At 37.1% G+C, this 26,478-nt stretch overlaps 1 protein-coding gene across 6 annotated transcripts in view; it reads left to right on the forward strand.

Annotated features, from left to right (window-relative positions):
* The first annotated feature begins 13,515 nt into the window (after positions 1-13,515).
* Positions 13,516-26,478, forward strand: part of LOC306876505 (ubiquitin carboxyl-terminal hydrolase 9X) — a 36,984-nt gene continuing 24,021 nt past the window's right edge. For 4 of the 6 annotated variants that reach the window (XM_079427732.1, XM_079427734.1, XM_079427733.1 and 1 more), the window contains exons 1-16: positions 13,516-13,837; positions 16,650-16,903; positions 20,032-20,177; positions 20,364-20,443; positions 20,639-20,751; positions 21,253-21,471; positions 21,735-21,850; positions 21,937-22,188; positions 22,277-22,415; positions 22,594-22,746; positions 23,961-24,065; positions 24,251-24,457; positions 24,637-24,773; positions 24,965-25,003; positions 25,583-25,716; positions 26,299-26,386. In XM_079427732.1, coding sequence (XP_079283858.1) covers positions 16,808-16,903; positions 20,032-20,177; positions 20,364-20,443; positions 20,639-20,751; positions 21,253-21,471; positions 21,735-21,850; positions 21,937-22,188; positions 22,277-22,415; positions 22,594-22,746; positions 23,961-24,065; positions 24,251-24,457; positions 24,637-24,773; positions 24,965-25,003; positions 25,583-25,716; positions 26,299-26,386 — 2,024 coding nt within the window. In that variant the 5' untranslated portion in view covers positions 13,516-13,837; positions 16,650-16,807. The remainder of the gene's footprint in view (positions 13,838-16,649; positions 16,904-20,031; positions 20,178-20,363; positions 20,444-20,638; positions 20,752-21,252; positions 21,472-21,734; positions 21,851-21,936; positions 22,189-22,276; positions 22,416-22,593; positions 22,747-23,960; positions 24,066-24,250; positions 24,458-24,636; positions 24,774-24,964; positions 25,004-25,582; positions 25,717-26,298; positions 26,387-26,478) is intronic. The other 2 variants (XM_079427736.1, XM_079427737.1) reach the window with 1 other exon arrangement.

Below are 26,478 nucleotides of genomic sequence, written 5' to 3' on the forward strand. Positions count from 1 at the left end.
CTACACCAGGGGCGGCCAATGTTGATCCTAGAGAGCCACAGTCCTACAGAATTCATTTCCTACAGAATTCATTTCCAACTCTAATCAAACACACCTGAACAAGCTAATCAAGGTCTAATAACATAAGGGTTACTGGAAAGCTGCAGGCAGGTGAAATTTTATCAAGGTTTAAGTAAAACTCTGCAGGACTGTGGCTCTCCAGGACCAACGCTGACCACCCCTGGCCAACACCAACTTCACTGCACAACACCCTGATTACATGGCTGGTGTGACCAATGCACGAAGGAGCTGGTCAAAGAGCTTGCCGTGCCACATATGAAGAGGTGCTTGGAGGGCAAGCCCCATCTTCAAACCCATATTCCCAGAGGCAACGGGAAGATGTGGGATAGAAAACAAAACACAGCCACCACCCGGCCACAGCTATACATCAGGCACGAGGGTCAATCGAAGATGAAGAGAACAGGATCTGCCCAGCTGCCAGAGACAGGCAAGTCAGCAGCTGGTATTAAGTGTCAGGCCTGTTTGCAAGGAGCACAAACCTGTAGTTGTCATTTGTGAGGCATGTAAGCACTGAGATGGCAGTTTTAGATGGCATGTACTTGTGTGATTTTATTTTGTTAGTTTATTTTCATCTATTCGGTCACATTCACTACAGATGGTTCAATTTCAGTGTTATCAGTGATATGCTCAACTTATGTGTGACAAAGTGGCAAATAAACATATTTAAAGTGTTACATGTGTTGGTCTAAATAACTGCAAAAATATTTTTTTTTTACAAAATGTCTTTATTTATTTATTTTTTCATGCTTGCATAGATTGGTCTGTTTTGACCCATGCGTCTAAACTTGATGTAGTAACACAAAACCTATGGGAAAAAAAAAAAACATTTCTACAAATACAACACAAATCCAGACATAACATAATTTTTTTATGATTAGTTAACATAATGTTAAAGTTGCAGTTCACTCAAGAATTAAAGGCTGCCGGTCGAAGAAACAGCAGAAACAGAAATATTCTTTTTACATGCAAAGTCAGTAAATTGCCTGGTGTTATGTCTGATTATATTTTAATTTTACTTAACACTAAATGTGGGAGAGACAATGAACTTTACCTTCTTAAATGCAAACACAAAAGAAGATAGTCTGAAGAATGTGGAAAACAGAGCAGTTCTGGGGCACTACAGACAGCCTGGTTACAAACTTTCTTCAGAATATCTTCCTTTGTGTTTGGCAGAACAAAGAAATTCATAGAGGTTTGGAACTACTTGAGGGTGAGTAAATGATGACAGAATTTTCATTTTTGGATTAACTATCCTTTTAACACCTTATACACATTAATTATACACATTAATCTCAGTAAATTAGCTTTGACGTAATCATTAGACATCTAATCAATAGATTAGACGTAATCAATCTCAGACATCTGAATCGGGCTCTCATGTGACGGCCGTTCAGAATGTTAACTTTGAAACAGATCCTCGCGCAAATTCAGCCCGAGGACTGGTTTCTGTCTGTGGATCTGAAAGTATGTACTGATATACTACTTTCATATAGTGCCCCGTCACAGACCGTTTTTGAGATTCGCTTTCGAGGGAGTGGCCTATCAACATGGTCCTTCCATTGGACTGTATCTGGCCCATGCACTTTTATGAAGTGCATAGACGTGGCTCTTTCCCCTCTGAGACAGATGGGAATCCGCATACTGAACTACCTCGACGACTGTCTAATGCTAACTGACTCAGACTGGCAATTGATTGCTCACAGGTCATTGTTGCTCAACCACCTAGAGCGTTTGGGGTTGAAATGTTGAGCTTGGATAACACTGGAATGTTCCCTGACTATCCAACGAGCGACGGCATCTTTCAAGCTGGGGGCTTTGCGTCCCCTAAAAGCATTTCAGAGGATGCTCGGCCTCATGGCTACCTCCAGCTCAGGCTGGGGCACTCTGTACGAGGGCAACCTGTATTGCTTGCATATCACTGCTTCGAAATCATGGCTGTAGTCTCCTCAGTTATTCCCCTGGGCCTGCTACACAGGCTGGGGTGCTCTGTACGAGGGCAACCCGGCATACGGCTCCTGGTCGGCCCATGAGCTACGCCTGCATATCAACTGCCTCGAAATGATGTCTGGCCCTATAGACCTTCCTGCCAGCCTTAAAAGGGCATCACATCCTAGTCCCATCAGACAACACAACGGTGGTGGCCTACATCAACCACCAAGGCAGCCTCAGGTCAAGCTCTTTGCGAAGGGTCTACTGGTTGATAGAAAGTTTAAAATGAAGTAAGACATTTGATAGATAAAGTGCTGCTGGAGTAAAAATCGTCCTATTCTGGTGCTCTTTGGATAAGGGGTAATTCAAGTGGCAAAAACACTTTGCAAAACACTGGCAAAAACTGCCAGTCAAGACTCTCAGGGATTAAAAAATGTAAAAAGCTTTCAGATTTATGTATGACAAAAGAAACAGTTCTTTGATATTTTTGGGGGACCTGGATTCAAATCCAGACATAACATACTTTTTATGGTTAGTTAACATATGTTAAAGTTGCAGTTCACTCAAGCAGTAAAGGTTTTGCCATTTTATTTAGCTGAGTTAGTAGCTTTTCTCTCACAACTAGCGATGTGTTGTTTTTGATGATTTGGAAATGTCCTCACTCTCCCTCCCATACTCAGTGGATAAAAGATGACTTATTCTTTGTTAAATTGGAAAGAATTAAACACACTCTTCGAGGTTCCATGGTTAAATTTTCAAGAATTTGGTTAGCCTTTTTGTAGCATGTTAAGTCTCTGTGGCTAGATGTAGTCTTTATTGATTGATCGATTGGCCATTCTGCACTACAGTATTAGTCTGTACTTAGTCTCAGCCTCAGACATCACACCCACAGACCGTTGGCTAAACAGCCGTCAGTCTGAAGTTCTGGCTACGCGAGACTAGTCTGTACTTAACCAGGTAAGCACCATATAAGTAAAAATAATAATAATAAAAAAAAATATATATATATAAATATATGTATGTATACAGTATATATATATTTTCTCCCTCCTTTTCTCCTAACCTGTTATTCAGGTTACCCCTCTCAACTTCCAGGACTAATTAATGTCTACTTTGTTTCAGCTTATGTTTGTATTGTTACATACAGACTTTTTCTGCACAATACTGGACACTGCTCTCAACCTGTGGGTGTGATATTTTTGTCCTATTATCATTTATTTTCTTTCCTGATTTTACTTTATTTATTGATTTGTTCCTTTTCTTTGTTTTTTGCTGGTGTTAAAATGTAATAAATCATACAAAAAAAAAAAAGAAATTAAAAGCTGCCAGTCGAAGAAACAGCAGAAACAGAAATATTATTTTTACATATTACATGCAAAGTCAATAAATTGCCTGGTGTTGTCTGTCAGATTATATTTTAATTTGACTTAAAACTGTAAATCTGAATGTGGTAGGGACAATAACTTTAGCTTCTTAAATTTAGCTTTGTTTGAAAGTAAATTAATATTTAGGCTATTACACACATGAACAGGAAAACTGATACCTTATCAAATATATTGTAAATATGAAAAGATATCATGTCGAAAGTGTCTCTTTGTTGAGAGCTGTTATCTGTTTGTACAATACAAGGAAACTGAGAAAAAGTGTTCGCAGGAAAATTCTAGTATGATCAATGACAACTGATAATGAAGATAATATTATTTGTTAAAGTCAACATTTAAAAGACAATTTCAATTGTTTAAATATTTGTGAAATTTGTTGGCACCAGTTGGCACATGACGTTTGTGGCCTTCTATGACAGTGGTTTGCTTGATCCATAACATATGCCAAAATCATCTGAAGATAATATTCAGTAAATTCTTTAGCATGAGTTAGAAGAAGAAGAAGAAAAAAAAGCTCTGTAGGGAGTGAAATTGTTTCCTTTATGAAATTAACTCCTCATGAAGCCAAAACTCATACTACTCATACAAAGCTAATACATTGCTCATAGGGCATGTAACAAAACCGGAACGTTGAAGTGACCTCGTTCTGTGAGCAGCAGACACAGACAACCAAGCGTGAATACATATGGATGTTTATTAAACTACACTACAGGGAAACATGCAACATCGAACTAGACACAAACATACACACATTAAACATAGATCATGGTAAATTCCCTTCAATAGTGGCTAAAAGCCCACGTTTCGTCCCACGCATGGTGCCTGGGCCATGCTTATGTCTAGGTAACCCATCGCTGCCTCAAAGCTGTGGCCCCTTGGACAACTCCTTGCCTGTTTCAATCAGGCGTACAGTTATGTCAGTCCTCTGTTGTGTGTGTCTTGTGTTTCCACGTGTGCCCTGTGTTTCCACGTGTGCCCTGTGTTTCTATGCCCATATTTGGTTTGTTTCCTGTCCTCGTTATGTCATTAGTAGTTTATTTGTTTCCAGGTGCGTTTGAGTTAATTAGCCTAGTATTTAAGTCCTGTCTGTGTAGTGCCATTGCGTCTAGTCTACGCATTACTCACCGGTGTTTGAGCCTTGCCTTGCCTTGCCTTGCCTTGCCTTGCCTTGCCTTGCCTTGCCTTGCCTTGCCTTGCCTTGCCGTCAACATTAAAGTCTTGTGTTTGAGTTTACGTCCTCGTCTCCGTGTTCTTTGTTACTTGTTCCTCCCTGCTGTGTGCACCGTGACACAGTTGGGGATGACCTCCAGAAGGAAGGTGATCACGATAGATGCCTCCAGCTCAGGCTGGGGTGCTCTGTATGAGGGCAACCCGGCGTACAGCTCCTGGTCGGTCCATGAGCTACGCCTGCATATCAACTGCCTTGAAATGATGGCTGTTTGTCTGGCCCTATAGACCTTCCTGCCAGCCTTAAAAGGGCATCACATCCTAGTCCGATCAGACAACACAACTGTGGTGGCCTACATCAACAGTGTGTCAGATTATATTTTAATTTGACTTAAAACTGTAAATCTGAATGTGGTAGGGACAATAACTTCAGCTTCTTAAATTTAGCTTTGTTTGAAAGTAAATTAATATTTAGGCTATTACACACATGAACAGGAAAAGTGATACCTTATCAAATATATTGTAAATATGAAAAGATATAATGTTGAAAGTGTCTCTTTGTTGAAAGCTGTTATCTGTTTGTACAATACAAGGAAACTGAGAAAAAGTGTTCGCAGGAAAATTCTAGTATGATCAATGACAACTGATAATGAAGATAATATTATTTGTTAAAGTCAACATTTAAAAGACAAAATTTAAATATTTGTGAAATTTGTTGGCACCAGTTGGCACATGACGTTTGTGGCCTTCTATGACAGTGGTTTGCTTGATCCATAACATATGCCAAAATCATCTGAAGATGTGGTTAATATTCTGTAAACTCTTTAGCATGAGTTAGAAGAAGAAGAAGAAGAAAAAAGCTCTGTAGGGAGTGAAATTGTTTCCTTTATGAAATTAACTCCTCATGAAGCCAAAACTCACAGATGCCATGCAATAAAAAATGGAGAAAAGATCTCCAAAGAGAACAAACAACACCACCCTGACCAAACTTATCTCCTTGATCATTTACGACCCCCCCTTCCTCCCCCTTCTCTGCCCCTCCTCCCTCAATCTTCTTTTTACCTGACTAATAATACATTTTTATATTTGATTTATTCTGATCTTGTCTGAAATCATTTTTTTCCAGTAGATTAGAGTTGTAGTGTTTCCACAAATCTGCGTCCAGTACAGTGTAGCAAATTAGCTCAAAGTGAGATGAACATAATTAATCATAACGGGTTGTTATCAATTATATATTCATCTTCAGGAATTATAGCATGAATAGTACAATAAGATGATTTGTTCGTCCGCAGTACGGACAGTTTTAATCGTCTATTGACTCTAAGGAAAATTATTTCTCTGGCCACGAAAAACAATTTCCTCCCCAATACATTGCTCATAGGGCATGTAACAAAACCAGAACGTTGAAGTGACCTCGTTCTGTGAGCAGCAGACACAGACAACCAAGCGTGAATACATATGGAATACATATGGTTCACTTAACTTTTTTTTTAATTATTATTAACAGGTTTCCTCAATTTTTTAAAGTTAAGTCAACTTATCATTTTTTACAGTGTAGCATCGGACTCCAAAATTTGTCCATCCATGGGGCATGTTTCTTCATCTCTTCTGCATACAGTACATAAATAATAGGGTTCTTATCATATTCACAAATGTTTTTGTTTTTATTATTATTTTATGTAGCTTATTTTATGTTTGTGTGATTATGTGCTGCAAAAATATGTGTACTTTAGTCACTCAGTAATCATGCAAATATTGGTCTTTAATCTCTTACTTTTAATATTACTCTCTTAATATTATTACATTCCGTAGTTTTGTCTCATATTCATCTTTTAATCATATTTGCAAATATCTTGACTACATCGCAAACAAAGCAATTTTGTAATTACCGACCCTTTACTTATGGAGGGCTCTAGGTTAGGATCTTTACCAGGTTTCAACAGGACAGTTATCAAAGCTTGTCTAAGAGTTTCTAGTAACTCCTTTCTTGTCTCCGTATACAAAGCAGTGGGTCGGCTAATTTTGAAAAGAAAGTTTTATAGAAATCTATGGAAAAAAACATGGTGTTTACCTTCAGCTAAGGCTGAGACTGTGGTTTTCCCTTTCAATTTTTTTTTCTCCAGATCTTCTCTGTCCTCATCAGACAAAACTGGAATATTCGATTTACTTAAGTATGGACAGTGCTTTGCTTGATCCAAAACATTTTTGCCAGAATCATCTGAAGATGTGAAGAATTCAATACATTCTTTAAGATGAGTTTGAAGAAGACAAAATGCCCGCCTAAAATGCTAAAAAAAAAAAAATTGCTTTAGGCCATTTGGTTCTCTGTGAATTATGCAAATTAACATATTTTATGCAAGTTAACAGATTTTGCTGTAAACTTCTGTTTTCTGTCATTTTGCAAAAGTTGCTTCTGTCCCCTTTTGAAAGCCACTAATGTGATAGATAAATAAATACAGTGGGTTGAAACTAAGCTCTAAAAGCTCTAAGCTATAAAAAAAATTTATACAGAAAAAAAAAAGGCTACAAAAAATGTTTAGGTTACAGCCACATAAATAAACAGATTGATTTGATTTGATTTAGTTTGATTGTCATTTTCAAAGCTTATTACCACAAGGTTTTGTTATAAAAACAATGTTATTTGCCTTTTTTTTAGAATTCTAACCAGTAACCTTTTGGAAAGAATCAATTTTTCCCCTCAAAATGAGCTGGAATTTAAATGAATGAATGAATTATGTTATTTGAATTATGTTCTAAACTGCAGAAGTCACTATCTGGCTGCAAATGATGATCAGTAGCCTACTACTTGATTAGCTGGTTCTGATTTAGCTGATTTAGAGGAAGGAGGAAGGATTTGATCAGAGGAAGGATTTGCAAAGGTGCCGGTGCCCCAGGGCCTCACAGATGTCCTGTTTGTTTATGTTAATGTTCCTTTCGATTTAATTATCGAACCCGGTTGTGGCTAGAAGGGATACAGATAAATTAAAAATAAACAAAAAGCAGTTAAAACAAACCAGATTTTAAATTAGATTACTGATTAATCTGTGAACAGAGATACAATGTTTAGATGAGGTTTCCTTCCCCCTACTTGAGTCAGAACAAAAAGTAAACAAATTGTATTTTTTACTATTATTATTATCTATGTATTTAATTATTTAGTTATAATTGTTATTGTTTTTTATTTTCATTTATTTGATCTTGTTGATTTATTTATCTTATGTTTAACTTGTTAATACTCTCAATCCCTCGCAACAGGTTGCTTGTTCTTACTCACTGTTAAAATCCAACTATCATTGTACCTTAACAATATGTTTTCAAATTTCAAATGTTACTTGAAAAATATTAATAAAAAAAACTAAGTATTAACTACCTATTACCTATTCTACATATTAGATTGTGCTTTATTAACGTCTACACCTACCCTAAACATACCCCTTACAATAATGAAAAAATAGTAATTATTGCTGTAAAGCGTGACAAAAAAATTGTATTGTATTTTGTCAAAAAAAACGTATTGTGCGCATGCCCAGTAGCGCCATACGTGTCCCTTCTAGCCTTAACCCATAGACATGTCTGTGGCCTTAACCCATGAAACCCCTGCAGTTCCCCCTCGAACGCATTTGGTAAATCCTGCTCCACAGTCCAAATCATGAAATCGCAGCGACATCTAGTGTCCCAAATGAAACATCACACTATTACGATTATATTATTCATAATAATAATGTTCCAAAGATCATACAGTTTTGCCTTGCACGCTTATTGAATTGCGTTGTTAAGTGGTGATGAGCACTTGAATCAAAATATGGCTTAGCAACGTACATAATGTCTGTCGGAATGGTTTGGTGGTTTATTATACAAAGACGCATTAGGCCTAGCCTAATGTCTACCGCTGCCGAAAGGTCTTGTACATTACTGTACCTAAATTTACATGGTTGGCGCGATAAATAAACTCACTCGCTGCTTATGTGTTGTCATAAAAGCGCTTGAATAGTCTATTACATGTATTTTAGCTTTCATCTTGAATATTTAAAGCAGCGTTTATACCAATTGAGTTCAGCAGTGAGAAGAACCCAGACTTGGTACTGAAGGTGCTTTCCTCTCCTGGTCAGGTGACTAAAATTCATCCATTCTTTACACTACACAAGAACCAGCATCCACACTTTGTCAGGCATTGGAGGTTTCTCAGCACCGTACAAAAGGCTTTTCAGTGACCAATCAATTGTATGCTTGACACAGATGGATTGTAGGGGTCAAGCTCTATTCAAGCAGAGACTGTCCAGCTGAGTGACTCATGTTATTCAGGTGGCCTGTCCATGAAGCATTTCATTCATCCAGATCATTGTAGTAGGCTAGAATTTAGTTGAAACAACTGCACTTTTTTTCTTTTAAAACAAACATTTGTTATAAAGGATGTATATCAATGCTTTGGTCTACAAAGTGGATTGGCTATGTTTGGAATAGAATACTAATATACTTCTCTTATTATTTCTACAATATGTATTTGTACAGCATTTATACAGTATTGTTTGGTATGACATTTGTTATAATATGCACAATGCACACAGCACACTGTACAAAATACTGTACACAATTCAACATATTAATCCCACAGTGCAATATACTTAAATTTACCTTTCATTTTTAGTGTGATAAATAAGCTGTTACAAGCTGCTAAATTTTACCTTTTTTTTTTTCACTTATTTTATCAGACAGCTAGATATGTTTACACAAAATGAAAAGGAACTGCAAAAGAACTGCTTTTATTTCCAACTTGATTGCTTTATGCCACTCACGTGATTAGGTCATGTGACAACCATGTATCATAACTACTGCTCAAAACATTTATTAAGGGTTAATGCCTGCTGTTTCAGTTGCAGCCCTGATTGCATGTCATCTACTTAGAAAATATCATTCTTTGGCATGTGTTACAGCCAAAGACAGCCAGCATCAAACCTCAGATTTTAAAGTGTGATCCATGTAAAGTATGTCACATTCCATGGGTTTAAGTTGTTTCTAATTTGTTGGCTTTTCATGCAAGACATCACCCAGTCTTTCAAGCATGCAGGAAAACATGTTATATGCAACCGGTTTTTCTGCTAGACAATGCTTATGTTGCTTGCATAGAACTCTACTTTCCTTTAGCTCATAGTGAGTGTGCGAATAGGCATATGTTTGTTATCACAATAGAAAATTGAATGTATTTAAACTGTATTTAATGTATCTTTTCTGCTTTTTGAAAAAAATACAAATGTCTGTGTGTGTGACGTTTTTTTAAATTTGAATAAAATGAAAACTAAAAGACTTTCAAATCACATGAGCCAATATTTTATTCACAATTTTATTCACAATAGAACATAGATAACATAACAAATGTTTAAACAGAAATTTTACAATTTTATGCACAAAATGAGCTCATTTCAAATTTGATGCCTACTACAGGTCTCAAATTAGTTGGGACGAGGGCATGTTTACCATGGTGTAGCATCTCCTCTTCTTTTCAAAACAGTTTGAAAATGTCTGGGCATCAAGGTTATGAGTTTCTGGAGTTTTGTTGTTGAAATTTGGTCCCATTCTTGCCTGATACAGGTTTCCAGCTGCTGAAGAGTTCAATTCTTTGACGAATTTTATGTTTAATGATGTGCCAAATGTTCTCTATAGGTGAAAGATTTGAACTGCAGGCAGGCTAATTCAGCACCCGGACTCTTCTACTACGAAGCTCTTCTACTTTTGTATTGTCCTGCTGAAATACACGTCATGTGGAGGGGAGCATATGTTGCTCTAAAACCTTTATATACATTTCAGCATTCATAGTGCCTTCCAAAACATGCAAGCTGCCCATACCATATGCACTTATGCACCGCCATACCATCAGAGATGCTGAACTGAACACTGATGACACGCTGGAATTTCTCCCTCCTCTTTAGCTCGGTGGACATGGCATCCATGATTTCCAACAAGATGAGTGATGCAGTGTCGTCTGAGGGCCCGAAGACCATGGCCATCCAACAAAGGTCTTCGGTCTTGTCCCTTACACACAGAGATTTCTCCAGTTTCTCTGAATCTTTTGATGATGTTATGCACTGTAGATGATGAGATTTGAAAAGCCTTTGCATTTTGACATTGAGTAATGTTGTTTTTAAAGTATTCCACAATCTTTTTACGGACACTCTTTCACAGATTGAAGAGCCTCTGCCCGTCTTTACTTCTGCGAGACTCTGCCTCCCTAAGACATCCCTTTTATGTCTTAGACCTTATGTCAATTAACTTTGTTAGTTGCTAGATGTTCTCCCAGCTGAATCTTTTCAAAATGTCTTGCTTTTTCAGCCCTTTGTTGCCCTGTACCAACTTTTTTGAGACCTGTAGCAGGCATCAAATTTGAAATGAGCTCATTTAGTGGATACAATTGTTAAATTTCTCTGCTTAAACATTTGTTATATTATCTATGGTCTATTGTGAATAAAACATTGGCTCATGTGATTTGAAAGTCTTTTAGTTTTCATTTTATTCAAATTTAAATAAATGTTCCAACATTTCCAAAATTCGGGTGGTATATATATATACACTCACCTAAAGGATTATTAGGAACACCTGTTCAATTTCTCATTAATGCAATTATCTAATCAACCAATCACATGGCAGTTGCTTCAATGCATTTAGGGGTGTCCCACATGGAAAGAACCTATATGAGGATATATGCGCATATATGAAACCTATATGCAGTATATATGCACATATATGATAACATATATGCTGCATATATGCGTATATATGCCACATATAGGCAAAATTGAGGTGCATATATGTGCATATAAAGGCCATATAGGTCTCCTGTATTGCTTCTTTATATCCACATATAAACCCTATATGTACATGTAAATGTAAATTTCGACATTTTGGGCTTTTATTTATGTTGTCTAGCAGCTATGGATTTTAATAATTTTACTTAAAAGTAAGTAAAAAGTAAAAAGTAAAAAGTACTTTTATTAAAAAGTAAAAGTAAAGTAAGTAATAATTTTACTAATATATAGGTAAACATATAGGTGCATATATGCACACATATATATACATGCATATATGTACCTATATAAGTACATGTATGCACGTATATGTGTACATATATGTATGCATATATGTGTACATATATGTGTACATATATGTGCATATGTGTACATATATGTGCATATATGTACATATATGTACATATATTATAGGCAAACGGCCAATTTGATATATGTCACATATATTAAAAACATATATCAAAACCTATATTAAAACATATATGTTTATATAGGTTATTTCCGTGTGGGGTGGTCCTGGTCAAGACAATCCCCTGAACTCCAAACTGAATGTCAGAATGGGAAAGAAAGGTGATTTAAGCAATTTTGAGCGTGGCATGGTTGTTGGTGCCAGACAGGCCGGTCTGAGTATTTCACAATCTGCTCAGTTACTGGGATTTTCATGCACAACCATTTCTAGGGTTTACAAAGAATGGTGTGAAAAGGGAAAACATCCAGTATGCGGCAGTCCTGTGGGCGAAAATGCCTTGTTGATGCTAGAGGTCAGAGGAGAATGGGCCGACTGATTCAAGCTGATAGAAGAGCAACTTTGACTGAAATAACCACTCGTTACAACCGAGGTATGCAGCAAAGCATTTGTGAAGCCACAACACGCACAATCTTGAGGCGGATGGGCTACAACAGCAGAAGACCCCACCGGGTACCACTCATCTCCATTACAAATAGGAAAAAGTGGCTACAATTTGCACGAGCTCACCAAAATTGGACGGTTGGAGACTGGAAAAATGTTGCCTGGTCTGATGAGTCTCGATTTCTGTTGAGACATTCAGATGGTAGGATCAGAATTTGGCGTAAACAGAATGAGAACATGGATCCATCATGCCTTGTTACCACTGTGCAGGCTGGTGGTGGTGGTGTAATGGTGTGGGGGATGTTTTCTTGGCACACTTTATGCCCCTTAGTGCCAATTGGGCATCGTTTAAATGCCACAGCCTACCTGAGCATTGTTTCTGACCATGTCCATCCCTTTATGACCACCATGTACCCATCCTCTGATGGCTACTTCAAGCAGGATAATGCACCATGTCACAAAGCTCGAATCATTTCAAATTGGTTTCTTGAACATGACAATGAGTTCACTGTACTTAAATGGCCCCCACAGTCACCAGATCTCAACCCAATAGAGCATCTTTGGGATGTGGTGGAACGGGAGCTTCGTGCCCTGGATGTGCATCCCACAAATCTCCATCAACTGCAAGATGCTATCCTATCAATATGGGCCAACATTTCTAAAGAATGCTTTCAGCACCTTGTTGAATCAATGCCACGTAGAATTAAGGCAGTTCTGAAGGCGAAACGGGATCAAACAGTATTAGTATGGTGTTCCTAATAATCCTTTAGGTGAGTGTGTGTGTATATATATATATATATATATATATATATATATATATATATATATATATATATATATATATATATATATATATATATATATATATATATACACACATAAAGAAAATAAACATTAAATACAATAAATTGTCTATTCCATGACACTGCTGCATTAAAAAAACATTATTCCTAAAATGTGATCAATTCCATTTGCAAAGTTTCATTTGCATTTCTTACACCAGTCCTTACGGTCCTAATGTATACTTTTCAAAATTATTCCAGAAACGTATAATTGTGTATAATATATTCAATTTAAATTTCAATGAGACAAAAGCCAGATCAATAATTTATTAAGAGCATTATTTTTTATTCATACGAAATGTATTCTTTATTAACTTTATAACTAAACAAAGGTTTTGAAACAACATTTCCAGTATAAAAGAGTTCAGGAGAATCAACAACGTTAATTTCTTTGAAAAAAAGAACGATACAACAATACTGTTTAATGTCACAAAGTCAGGTGTCAGGTAGGCTAGCTGTCCTAGAAACCGCGCATGCTCAGCTGAGTCACACGTCCAAGGCAGTTACTGCACGGATATACTTCTCATTTACTTCCATCCATAGCACGGTGACGGTTCTCTAAGCAGCCTGACACAGGAGAGAGAGAGAGCGGCTGGAGGCAGTTTAAGGGAGGGGGGCAGCAGCAGTCGATGCTGGTGACGCAGGAAAAACACCCAACAGCAGACAATAAACCAATGATCTGATCTCAACACACGCGTGTTATTTATAATCGGGACAGCCAGGCACATGCACTCGGCTGAGTAATTATAAAACAGCACTTAAATGATCCGATCTGGGGTCGTATGGAGGAAAGGTCCTGTTTAATTTTCGGTAAGTGGGTTTGTGTGTGAAGCTAAACGAAGCTAGCGGCTAGTAGCAGATGATTTGCAAGTCAGTGCTCACTTAGCTTAGCTCGAACAGCTCAATGAACGAATTTAAAGACGTCTGGATATTTGTCACTTCTTATATATTTTGAATCCTCTCACATTTCATCTGCATAGCCGATTTTATGATCTATTCAAGCTCATTAGCATTTGCACGGCAGTTCAGTTTGAGGTGGTTGATTTGTGGCTAAACAAGTGGTTTTGACGTGGGCAGGTCGGTTGTTTTTTACACTGGTTAATCTTTTTCGTTTTTGGCAGCTTGTGAATTATAACTTGAGCTTTTTGGGTAATTAAAAGCGATGTTTTGATGTTTTAACAGCTTTAAATTCACTGTCACGAGCTGATTGTGTTTTGCTGGAGTCCAGCTGTTAGCCGTTAGCAAGTTAGCCTGTCTCTGCTGCTCTATTTACATTCACTTTCGCTCTCACTTTTGAGTTATAAAATAAGATTGTATATTCAAAAACGGTGTCATTTTTAGCCTCAGAGCTTTAATATCATTTTATGCATGTCTGGGTACACAAATAAACCTGTTGTAACTCTGATTATGTTTGGAGGAGGAAACAGGCCTGAACTGCCACAGTTTCAAACTAGGCCCAATACATAATGGCTGTGTCTCAAAAGCAAGTGTGCTGCCCACCCAGACAATATTTTTAGGCATCGTAGGCACGTTTGCAGCGTTTAAACTAGCTGACACTGAAAACCTAGTAAGCTCCCTACTTTGACAGCATTTTTGAGTGTTATAGTCTGTTTATGTAGGCAAATCACTGTTTTGAGAGACAGCCAATTTCATCTGTTTTATGTACAATTCCGTTTTGTGGAATTCGGAGATGATTTCTGGTAGCTGCAATATTTATATTGACGGTGTGGGAAACGCCCATATTTGGCTATTAAGTGACAGTAACATTAATTTCTTCCCATTATCTGAGAACGTCAGCCTGTACGTTTATATTCTGCTTGCCAGTCCATGGGCATCTGAGCGGTTTATAATGACAAATGTGAAAATGTTTGTTGTAATGAGTTATATTATATTACACAATTGTTTTGTCTCTGTATTGTGATGTCACATCGATTCAGAGGAATATTTTTGTATTCATTATGCTTATAGTAGCATGTTCATGATCACTGCTAAACCAGCAGATTAGTTCAGTTTCAAACAATCGTTTACTCGGACTGCTTCTGTGTGTTATAATGTGATTTGAGGGCATTTCAAATTTTCTCTGATATTTGAGAATCTATACTAGTTAATTTTCATTGACAAGACCTTATTGAACTGAGACTGGTCAAATGTGCTTATACATTGACTGACACATTTCTATTGAATTTTCACAATTTAAATAGATGTTTAAAACTTTTAATACTTTGTAAATTCAATAATGTTGCAATATTGATTTTTTTTTTTTGTAATGCTGTTTTTTAATGAATACTAGGAATTCTCACCCTTATCAGCAAGCCAAGATGTGCAAAGAGGTTTATTTAAAAAAAAAGAAAAATCCACTTAACTTTACAGAAATCAGTGCCAGTGTTTTTTTCTTTTGTATGAAACTTGTTGGTTTAGCTCATTACAAACCAAACATCCACTCAATCGTTTATTAAAACTGCTATTCTGCCTTATTTGTTTGAGTCAGTTGGCACAAAATGAGAAAAAAACGGTTGTCTGATTAATGTAATAAAACGCTAAGCATGTTTGATTTTAAATATCCCAGCCTCTTTAAAATTAATACAAATAGTTTTGATATTCTGTTGAATAAAATTTATATATTCTGTTGAATTCAGTAGCATGTCCAAGATAATGTTAAGTTGGAATTGTTAATATTAAGTATGCTTTTTTTTTATGCACTTTGCACTAGCCAGCAGCATCCTCATGGGAAGCATAACATGCATTATGAAAGTAAAACCGCTGCTACTTTTTTTAAACTATATATCTTGTAGTTTTGTAGTGATTATTATGCTATATATTTGACCAGATAAGGGCACTAGAAATAGTTTCACCATTGTTTCCGAACAGCGATTCTGTACTTCCATGTCTGTGCAGTAAATATGAAAAATGTCAGCCATTCAGTTTTATGAGCAAACCAATTTGAACTCAGTGAATATATGAAATGTTACATATCTTTATGCTAAATACTTTGCATCTGTACAAATGGCATTATAAAGAGCTTTGTGAATGGTTAAATGTAAGCCTGAATTTAAAATCCACAGTCAAAAGGGCACCTTGTTTACTTTTTAATGCACATATGTAGTCTTGTTGCACAAGATTCATCAGTGCATGTCTTGCCTTTGTAATTTTGAATCATATTGTAAAAACTTGCTCCTCCTTTTCCTTTTTGTCTGATATCAGTTAGGCCTTACTGTGACGTGCTGTTAACCAATAGCCAAACTGTTATTTAGACGTTGTTTTAGTTCTCACCTTTGGTCTAGCTCCGTTCTGATGTGCAACACCTACTTTTCACGATCCAATTTCCGATAGATAAAATGAAGCACCGCCCTATTATTATTTTATTTTTTTTCTGGTCACTTGGATATATGTCAGAAAAGGAAGTAAATTCACAGTGATTTTATTATAAAAACATATGAGGTCTAAGCCAGGACATAGCATGGAGATGAATAACTTTATAAACTTTAAAATTTATTTCTATTTACACTCAGCTCATGAAAAATATTTCATGTAAGTGCAGACTCTCTTTGTAGTATTTTCTTTGCATGAAAGACATGTGAAATCATTTGTCAAAGATTCTGATGTTAGTCTCTTTATTTTTCAGGTTATGCAATGGTCTCTGCAACATATCCAGTCCCCCAGTTGGTGCTTTCACTTTTAGAAGTGTGCCGGTTCTCCATCGCTCCTAAGGAGAAACTGATTTCTTCTGGTGTACCAGCGACATAAGCAGACAAGATTGCAAAGATCTGCCCCGTGTCGAGTATGACGGCCACGACCCGTGGCTCCCCTGTGGGAGGGAATGATGGTCAGGGCCAGGCTCCGGATGGTCAGTCCCAGCCACCCCTGCCCCAGAACCAGGTCAGTGCTCCTTTTTCAGTTTCCCCTTTCCATTCCGATCCTTTTTTGCTGGTACTGAAGGAAAACTGTCGCTGAAGAGAATTTGAGAGAACCACATCTGATCCCTTGTGACAGTTGACTGAGAAAAAACACATTTGCTGACTCTCACAGATGTGCATGTGTTTCTGTAATTGTGTTCTGCCCTAGAATCAACAGAGGGAAATATTATTAGGTATCTGTAGAATGATCAAAAAAAAAAAAAAAAAACACCTCTCCTGTATCAAACATTTGGTTAAGGAAGAGATAAGCATAAGCTTATTCCTGAATTCTTTGTAATAGTTAATTGAATTTAGCATTCCTGTAATTGTATTTCTTATACTACTAAAAGCAAGGAGTTTTTGGTATTTTCTTAGTTATGTCTGTGAAATAAACAGTACTTTTTTGGACGGATAGACATTTTGGTCACAAAATGTACACACATTTTCCGGGGTTTTTTTTTTTGTTGTTTTTCAGTGATGGCTGACAGTTGTTCACAGCATTCTGTTGCATCATTATTTGAATTACATTATTGCTTATCGGCCTTGCATTGTAATATTATTGATTTCTGGTTTACCTGCCACTAAAGCACAGATTGTGTTTGCTTCCACATCACATCTCCAGTGAAGCTGAACTCTCCTCCTGTCAGCATTCAATTCACACGGACCGACTATCACACAGAGAATATGCGATCATGCAATATACAAATGCACACTTCACAAGATCTCGCAGATTGATTTGACTTAAGTCTGCTGGGTTTGTGAAATTAAATGTTTATTAGTCATTCAAAGATTTGTTTAAATTATATAAATGTATATTTGCTGAATGCTGATGGCAAATGAGAAAGTATTATGTTTGCCTTTCTATTACTAATAATATTAAAGCAATCATTATAAAATAAAATTGTATACATTAATTACTTTGTTTAACAGTTCTATCTTGTCATTAGATAGAGCCAATGCCGATATTTGAAAAATGCCAAATATCGGCCTTGGCGATATCGGTCGACCACTAAAGTTGACTCTACATTATGCAGATAGTCTAGCTTAGTGAGACATTAAAGGGATAGTTCACCCAATAAATGGAGATATTTTAATATGCTCCATAATTTATATGTACTCTGTAATTTTTCCTCTACAAATGTGGTAAATAGAGGCTCAACCATGTGTACTTAATGAGAAAAGAAAGTGCTTTGTGTATGTGTTGATTAGTGTTTATATGTAAATAAAAGCCTAAGTGGAATCTGTTCATCATATAAAGCCATTGTGTCTCTTCAGAAGACTTGGATTAAACCACTTGATTCATATGGATTTCTTTCTTGATGACTTTAAACTTTTTGAAGCTTGACATTGACAACAAAATGGTGAGAGAATATCTACATTTATTTTCAGAAGATGAGGTCTTACTGGGAATTTGGATTTCACAGAAGCAAGTGTATCTGTCTTTATAGTGTCCGATTGAATAACGTTTTAACTGGTTTAATGCATTTGTGGTCAAAAAACTGACACCCCAGCATTATGACCAAAGAAAAGACGAGAGGCTCCCTTTGATTATGTTGCAGAGGGCAATTGTTATGTTCTCCAGGGGTAGAGTGCAGCAGTGTTATCTATTACACCTGCGCTCACCGAGCACATGTTAAAAGGCAGGAATCATTGAGGATGAGACGCCTGGCAGGGAAAAGCACACCAGTTGGTTAGAAATTTGTAGCGCCTAGACATGAGAAGCAAACTGGCTATGTAGGTCAGCCAAGCAGAAGGAGCCTTTTCCAGCACACCCCCACATTTCCCAAGTTCCGCAGGCTCCATTCAGCTCTACATGCAGAGCTCCAGCCCACATGCATCCATTGACACGGCACAGGAAACTGACTCGGAGCATCTTAAAAGCTGCTTTATCTTCCTTACGCTTACATGGATACATGCTTTGTTTGCTTATTTGAAGGATTATCCCTTGACATGAATCCTTAAGGTGGTTTGTGTTTGTTGAGTGCGGCTTTCTTGTTTTTTTTACTGTCAATTATTCCACATAAAGTGCTAACAGGAGAACATCTAGAATTTATTTTTTTTCTTAAGTATACCTCAAATTATATAAGTGTTATTTCTCAGTATTTAAATGATATCTGCTGTTTGTCTGTCCAATTTTATTTGATATGCCTTTTTTTTTTTTTTTCATCCCTGTTCTTACCATGAATAGTCTCCGATAACTAACTTGGCATCTAACCAAATAAATTAAATATATAGGCAACTTGAAAATACAATGTATATACCTGGTCATATTGGCAGTCGTGGCCTAGTGGATAGAGAGTTGGACTTAACCCGAAGGTCATGGTTCGAGTCTCAGGTACGGCAGGGATTGTAGGTGGGGGAGTGAATAACCAACACTCTCCACCCTCAATACCACGACTGAGGTGAGACCCTTGAGCAAGGCACCGAACCCCCAACTGCTCCCCGGGCGCCGCAACAATGGCTGCCCACTGGGTGTATGTTCACTACTGTGTGTATACTTGGATGGGTTAAATGCAGAGCACAAATTCCGAGTACGGGTCACCATACTTGGCCGCACACGACTTCCCTTTCCTTTATATTGTGCATGGTGTATGAGTTTGTGTTCAGTAAAACAGAGCTGCTCAATATTTTTATGGAAGTTTTTTCAGGATTCTTTAAACAAATTTCAAAAGAACACCATTTATGTAACTGATTTTTTTTATTCTTACAATGTAAGAGTCTTTGCTAAAACTTTAATAAATTCTGACCTTGCTGAATAAATGAATAAATTTGTATTCATTTATTTAAAAATAAAATCTTATACTGATTCTGAACTTTTGAACCACAGAATTCCCTTTTTTCATAATATTCTAACTTTGTGACCAAGGCTACATATTGTAGGGCACAATATTTAGTGATAATGTCATTGTGTACAATTAATGGTTCAATCAACTTGTAAATACAGTGCTTTACAGAAATGAAATGTTACGAATATCATTTACAGCCTATATGGGAGACTTTGTTTTATGAGGCCACTTAATAGTGCTCTGCATGTTTATAGTAATGACCTTGAATGTTATCTTCATATCTGATTCACATACTTTCTTAACCTGTGAACTGTTTGCATTGCAGACATCCTCTCCCAACTCATCCAACGAAAACTCCCCAGTGAGCCCACCAGATGACCAGGGTCAGGGGGACAGTCCCACTCCACTGGAGGAGGAGGAGCCAGCTTTCCCCCACACTGAACTGGCTAAGCTGGATGACATGATCAACAGGTTAGGGCTTGATCCTATATTTGGTCAAATGAGGCTTATAATCAGGAGCACTGGAGATGAACTGCAAGGATATTGATATGAAGGACATTTATTTAGCCTGTTATTCGCTGATAGTGAGATTACACATCTGTGTCTTACCTGTGATGTATTATGTTGATTAATTATGTTTTTTCTTTTGACGTACAGACCTCGCTGGGTCGTTCCAGTTTTGCCAAAGGGTGAATTAGAAGTTCTTCTTGAAGCTGCTATAGATCTTTGTAAAAAAGGTAATGCTTTATTTTTAGGGCTTGTTTATCATTTAATATTCTTGTTGTTTTCATTAATTGTTCTGCTGAGTAGTAGCAGAAGCAGTATTACTTTTATCTGCGTCATCTTAAGCTTTCACTTTTGCTCTCGAAGAAATTCTTCAGCCGGTGTAAATGTCAGCCTCTGATAGGTTTTTCTTTTACTTCTGTCTCCAGGACTTGATGTCAAGTGTGAAGCATGCCAGAGGTTTTTCAGAGATGGCTTGACAATATCCTTTACGAAAATACTGACAGATGAGGCTGTTAGTGGATGGAAATTTGAGATCCATGTAAGTCCTGCAACCTGCTTGATGGTGCCATTTTCATCATTTCTTCCATTTCAGCAGCACATTTTGTCTTTTTGTTTGCACACTAAAGGGTTTTACTAACCGTTTGGCTGTCAGGTCTGTCCTCTCAAGAATTGATTACTTCTTTGGGCGACTGTGAAGAAACGTAATGTTATTTTGGTTGCCTTCATCTTATTTGGCTGGTTGATTGAAATGCCAAAGCTTTGATCAAAGAGTTCCTTTCAGTAAAACAGATGCAGTATTAGGACACAGCACTGAGTCATCGCTCTCGTATGAGGCTCGTTTTAGCTTTTCCAAGGCTGCTCTAGGATCAGCTTCAATGGCACTGCAAATACAGATCTTTTTTTTCCTTATTTACATTTTAAGACTTCCTACTCACTGTAAATCAAAGTGCATGAACTACGCTTGCATTTCAGTGTATTTTAAACCCAAAACATACTTAATGTTTCTAGGATTTCAATCTGTGTCTCATTCTCTTGGCAGCGGTGCATCATTAATAACGCCCACCGACTGGTGGAGCTGTGTGTGACCAAGCTCTCTCAGGACTGGTTCCCTCTGCTAGAACTCTTGGCAATGGCCACCAACCCCCACTGTAAGTTCCACATCTACAATGGTACTCGGCCCTCTGAGACGGTGCCTGCTGGGGTTCAGCTAGCTGAGGATGAGCTTTTTGCCCGTCCACCTGACCCTCGCTCTCCTAAGGTGAGAGGGTGTTTGTGCCAGACTTTTAAGAATTATTGAAATTTATTACTAGTCACACATCATATCTAAAATATAAAAAAAATGTCTTATGTATTTGTATATATTTGAACCTGTATGCTAATTTTAGGATGTTAGATCCAAAGATCTTTTATGCATTAGCTACCTGTTAAAGAATCTGCCTTCAGCTTTAATTACAATGTTGTATTTTGTTTTGGTGTATTGGTCTGTTCAATGAAAACTTCCTGTTTATTTGTTTCCTGCAGGGCTGGTTGGTGGACCTAGTAAACAAATTTGGCACGTTAAACGGGTTTCAGATTCTGCATGATCGATTCATGAGCAGCCAAGCTCTGAATGTTCAGATCATCGCTGCACTCATTAAGTAAGAACGATCAAACATATTTAACTCCTTTGACTGGAACCTGGATTTTTTTTAAATAAGGTTTGACTCACTTGTTTGTTTTACAGGCCTTTTGGACAGTGCTATGAGTTTCTCACTTTGCAAACGGTGAAGAAGTACTTCCTACCCATCATAGAAATGGTTCCCCAGTTTCTAGAAAACCTCACTGATGAGGAATTGAAAAAGGAAGCAAAGAACGAAGCCAAAAACGATGCCCTGTCTATGATAATCAAATCTTTGAAGAACCTGGCTTCTCGAGTACCAGGACAAGAGGAAACAGTGAAGAATTTAGAGATATTTAGGTTAAAAATGATTCTTAGGTAAGCTTAACATCAGCTAAAACTAGTTTTAAGATATTATGCGGCACGTTAAATGATTGTTCTTGATCATTGACACTTTTTGTTACAGGTTATTGCAGATTTCTTCTTTTAATGGCAAAATGAATGCACTAAATGAAGTAAACAAGGTGATTTCAAGTGTTTCCTACTACACGCATCGTCACGGCAATCCTGAAGAGGAAGAGTGGCTGACGGCAGAACGCATGGCTGTAAGTCATGCTGCAGTACTTAATCAAATAGTCTGCATGACAAAGCTCATAACATTCTCCTGTTATTATCATTGAATAATACTATGCTAACAAAACTTGTGAAAAGCTTAGAGGCAGTCGAAATAAAGCATTTGATCTGTATCTTCACATAAGCTGAACATGCATTTGTTTCCCACAGGAATGGATTCAGCAGAACAATATTTTGTCTATTGTGCTGCGAGACAGCCTTCATCAGCCGCAGTATGTGGAGAAACTGGAGAAGATCCTGCGATTTGTCATCAAAGAAAAGGCCCTGACGCTTCAGGACCTGGACAACATCTGGGCAGCTCAGGTGAGACACATTCTTAAGTTTCTGTTTTATTATAATATTTTGTATAACTTAGTTTAAAGTGATTAATCATAGTATTTTTGTCACTCTTACATTTTTCTTAAACTTTCTTCTTGGATATTCAATATCTACAATTTTACCAATCAGATACTATTAACCAATAAACATAACCATATAGCTATAATGTTAAAGGGTACCTATTATGCTGCTTTTTACAAGATGTAAAATAAGTGTGTATGTGAAGTTTTGGCTCAAAATACCCCACAGATAATTTTTTATAGCTTGTTAAAATTGCCACTTTTGGGGTATGAGCCAAAACGCTCTGTATTTGAGTATGTTGCTTTAATGCAAATGAGCTGTTGCTCCCGGAGAAGAGGGCAAAGCTTCAAGAGCTCAGCATTAGCAGTGCTAGACTTTGCAAATAAACATTCCATGATTAGTACAAGCCTGTTATCTTTACAGAAAACATACTCTGTTTCAGAGTCAGTCATCTGATTATACTGTGCATAATAAATTCGCGTTTGTGAATTACACAGATGGGGAGCACGGCGGGATAAAAATAACAACATAGCTGGTCTCATGGTGCATGGCATGCTATCACAAACTTTATAAGTCCCACTCGTGATTATGAGCTCAAACTCAAGCGATCGACTCCCATTGCTTTTAACTACCACATTCCTTTTCACGATCATTCATGAAGACGGCACCAGTGAGAACAGACAGAGACAATGGTAGCTTTAGCATCATTAGCCTTACAGAGTGCCAAGAAGTTTTTTCAGAAAGGCAATTTGGAAAACAAACGCATGGTACTTACTTCGTCTGGAGCTGACTCTCGTGCACGAAGTGTTGGTATTGATCCCTACACGTATTGGGTAGGGATTCTTTTATGCGACATTTCCTTAGACCAGTGCTTCCCAAACCTGTCCTGGAGGACCCCTTGTCCTGCACATTTTGTATGTCTCCCTAATCAGACACACCCAATTAAGTTCTTGCAGTCTCTACTAACGATTTGAAGAGTGGAATCAGGTGTGTTTTCTCACACTGCGGCCACACAACTGTGTTCAAACGCCTTATAAAAATGATTTTTGCATAATAGGTCCCCTTTAAATTAAGTCATTTTGTTAACACGTTAACTTTGGCAGCCCTTGTAGAATTTCTGCTTTATTAGTAAACTTTGCAGCTACTTGCAATTGTAATAATGGTATTTATATCCTCAGGCTGGGAAACATGAGGCTATTGTCAAGAATGTTCATGATCTCCTTGCAAAGCTGGCGTGGGATTTCGCACCTGAACAGCTGGATCATCTCTTTGACTGCTTCAAGGTTATTCATAATGAACTGACTATTGTCTTTTTTGTATTTTTTTTTCTTCGTAAAAAAGATTCTTAATGTAGAGAACATGCATTATAGGGGTTTCATTAGGTCTCAGCATTTCTGTGTGTGTCTTACAAGCATTCCAAGCAATTACAGAATCTCTGTCCTCAATGGAATCATTTTATGGTTTATAGGAGAGCTGGACTAATGCAAGTAAAAAGCAGAGAGAGAAGTTACTGGAATTGATTCGTCGACTGGCAGAGGATGACAAGGATGGTGTGATGGCTCACAAAGTGCTCAGTCTGCTTTGGAATTTGGCCCATAGTGATGATGTTCCTGTGGATATCATGGACCAGGCCCTTAGCGCTCATATCAAAATTTTGGACTATAGCTGCTCCCAGGTACTCTGTCAGCTTTATTTTAAATAGTTAATTGTCAAATTAAAATTGACTAAATTTCTTTCTTCAGGGCTAAACAAAGTCATTTTATAAGATGCTTTGGTTGCTTGGAACAACATGAGGGAGCGTAAAAAAGTTTAGGACATTGAAATTAAAGACAAAGTGTTTTTGTTCTGCTGTAGGACAGGGACACACAAAAGATGCAGTGGATAGACAGATTCATTGAAGAATTAAGAACTAATGACAAATGGGTGATTCCTGCACTGAAGCAAATACGGGAGATCTGTAGCCTCTTTGGAGAAGCCCCCCAGAATTTAAGGTAATACAACTCGACTCAACCATCTTTAACCATCAATTGCATCGATACTTGTTTTAGTAAACAAAAATAAAATGGACAAAAAGACATTGTTTCTAATATTCAAGGAATTTTTACATAAAAATTACCCACTCATTTTAGGAAGAGCATGTAAATGTAGCAAATGTATCGTATACATCCCTGTTGTTTTTCAGAAAGAAAATACCTATTAACTTACTAAAGAGCTTAGAGGGGTAAGTGGACAGCTAATTTTGGGAAATATTATCATTATTATTATAACTAATTTTAAAGCTGAAGTTTGCTTTTGGATTTCAGTAAATGTATTTTATGAAAATCTGCTTGGTGTGTCCTGCACCATCTAATCAAATCACCAATCAGTCCCCATGGACAAGGTTCATGCGTATAAAGCTTCTTACAGTAAGAGTGCAGCTGTTGTGAGTTACGTTTCATAAACTTACAAATGCATGCTCATGGGCAAAGTTTGGATTTTGTGCACTCTTCCTTTGGGATGCTTTAAATGTGTGAGTCTATTGGAGAAAATTAAATTGCAGAAAGCTGAACTCACATTTTCCAATACTTTCCAACAACTTATGCAATGAATTTAATATGACGAATAATTATTTTTCTGCCTTTGCTTTGATGGCGTCTCGGGATATTGCTTCTTTAATGTAAATTTAAGCTTTCAATTAGGGACAGAGAAACATTTTCTGTATACCTAAAAAGCCAATTGTTATACAATTTAGTTGAAAAACTTGTAATAATGGAGATATTAAAATGGGATGGTTAATGCAGTCATGTGTCTTGCTTTACAGTCAAACTCAGCGGAGCCCACATGTCTTCTATCGACATGACTTAATCAACCAACTGCAGCATAACCATGCACTGGTCACTCTTGTAGCAGAAAACCTGTCTGCATACATGGAGAATATGAGGCAGTTCTCGAAAGGTTTGTGAGGCTAACACCGTTTGTATATATGGACATACGTCTTCATGTGTTATTCATTCAAAAGGGTTATGAAATGGAGAATCAAAATGTGCTTGATATTTGCACACATAAAAGGGTTACTCTACAAAAAAAATAAGTTCTGTAAGTTTCAGAACTATAAATACTAATTATTCTTTTCTACCCATTTGAAATCGAGAGAATTGTGACATTGCAATTCTCATTGACACGCATCTTAATATATACACATACAGCTCTATCAAAATGCTTGCCATCTCGAGTATCAAATGCAAATCATGGATACGGTTCAGTGAAGTTAGCTAATCTCAACAGTGGGTGTTTACTTCGATTTCTACAAGAGGTAACGCCCATTTCACTTCTCTGTTTTTATCAGAGAGTGAAAGTTAGGAAGGAAAATTGTTTTTTATAAAGATTGGACTTTTTTGGTGCAAAAAGCATAATATAAAAATCTTAATCTTCATATCATGAACCCTTTAACATATTTTCTTTTTCTTTTTATTTTTTTTGTTTTATGCCCATGTTAAACATTTACCAGTGCTAACTTTTTATTTTATGTTTTATCAGAGCACACAGACTTTGATCCCCAGACGGTTAGGCCAGGAAGTCGGTATAGTCATGTTCAGGAGGTTCAGGAGCGGCTTAATTTCTTGAGGTATTTATACTTTACAAGCAACTTTCCTATATACTGCATAGATTACAGAATCCAAATGCAGTTCCATCCTTTTCTCTTTCCACATTGTTATT

Source organism: Barbus barbus (assembly GCF_936440315.1).
Source record: "Barbus barbus genome assembly, chromosome: 10".
NCBI classification, from domain to species: domain Eukaryota; kingdom Metazoa; phylum Chordata; class Actinopteri; order Cypriniformes; family Cyprinidae; genus Barbus; species Barbus barbus.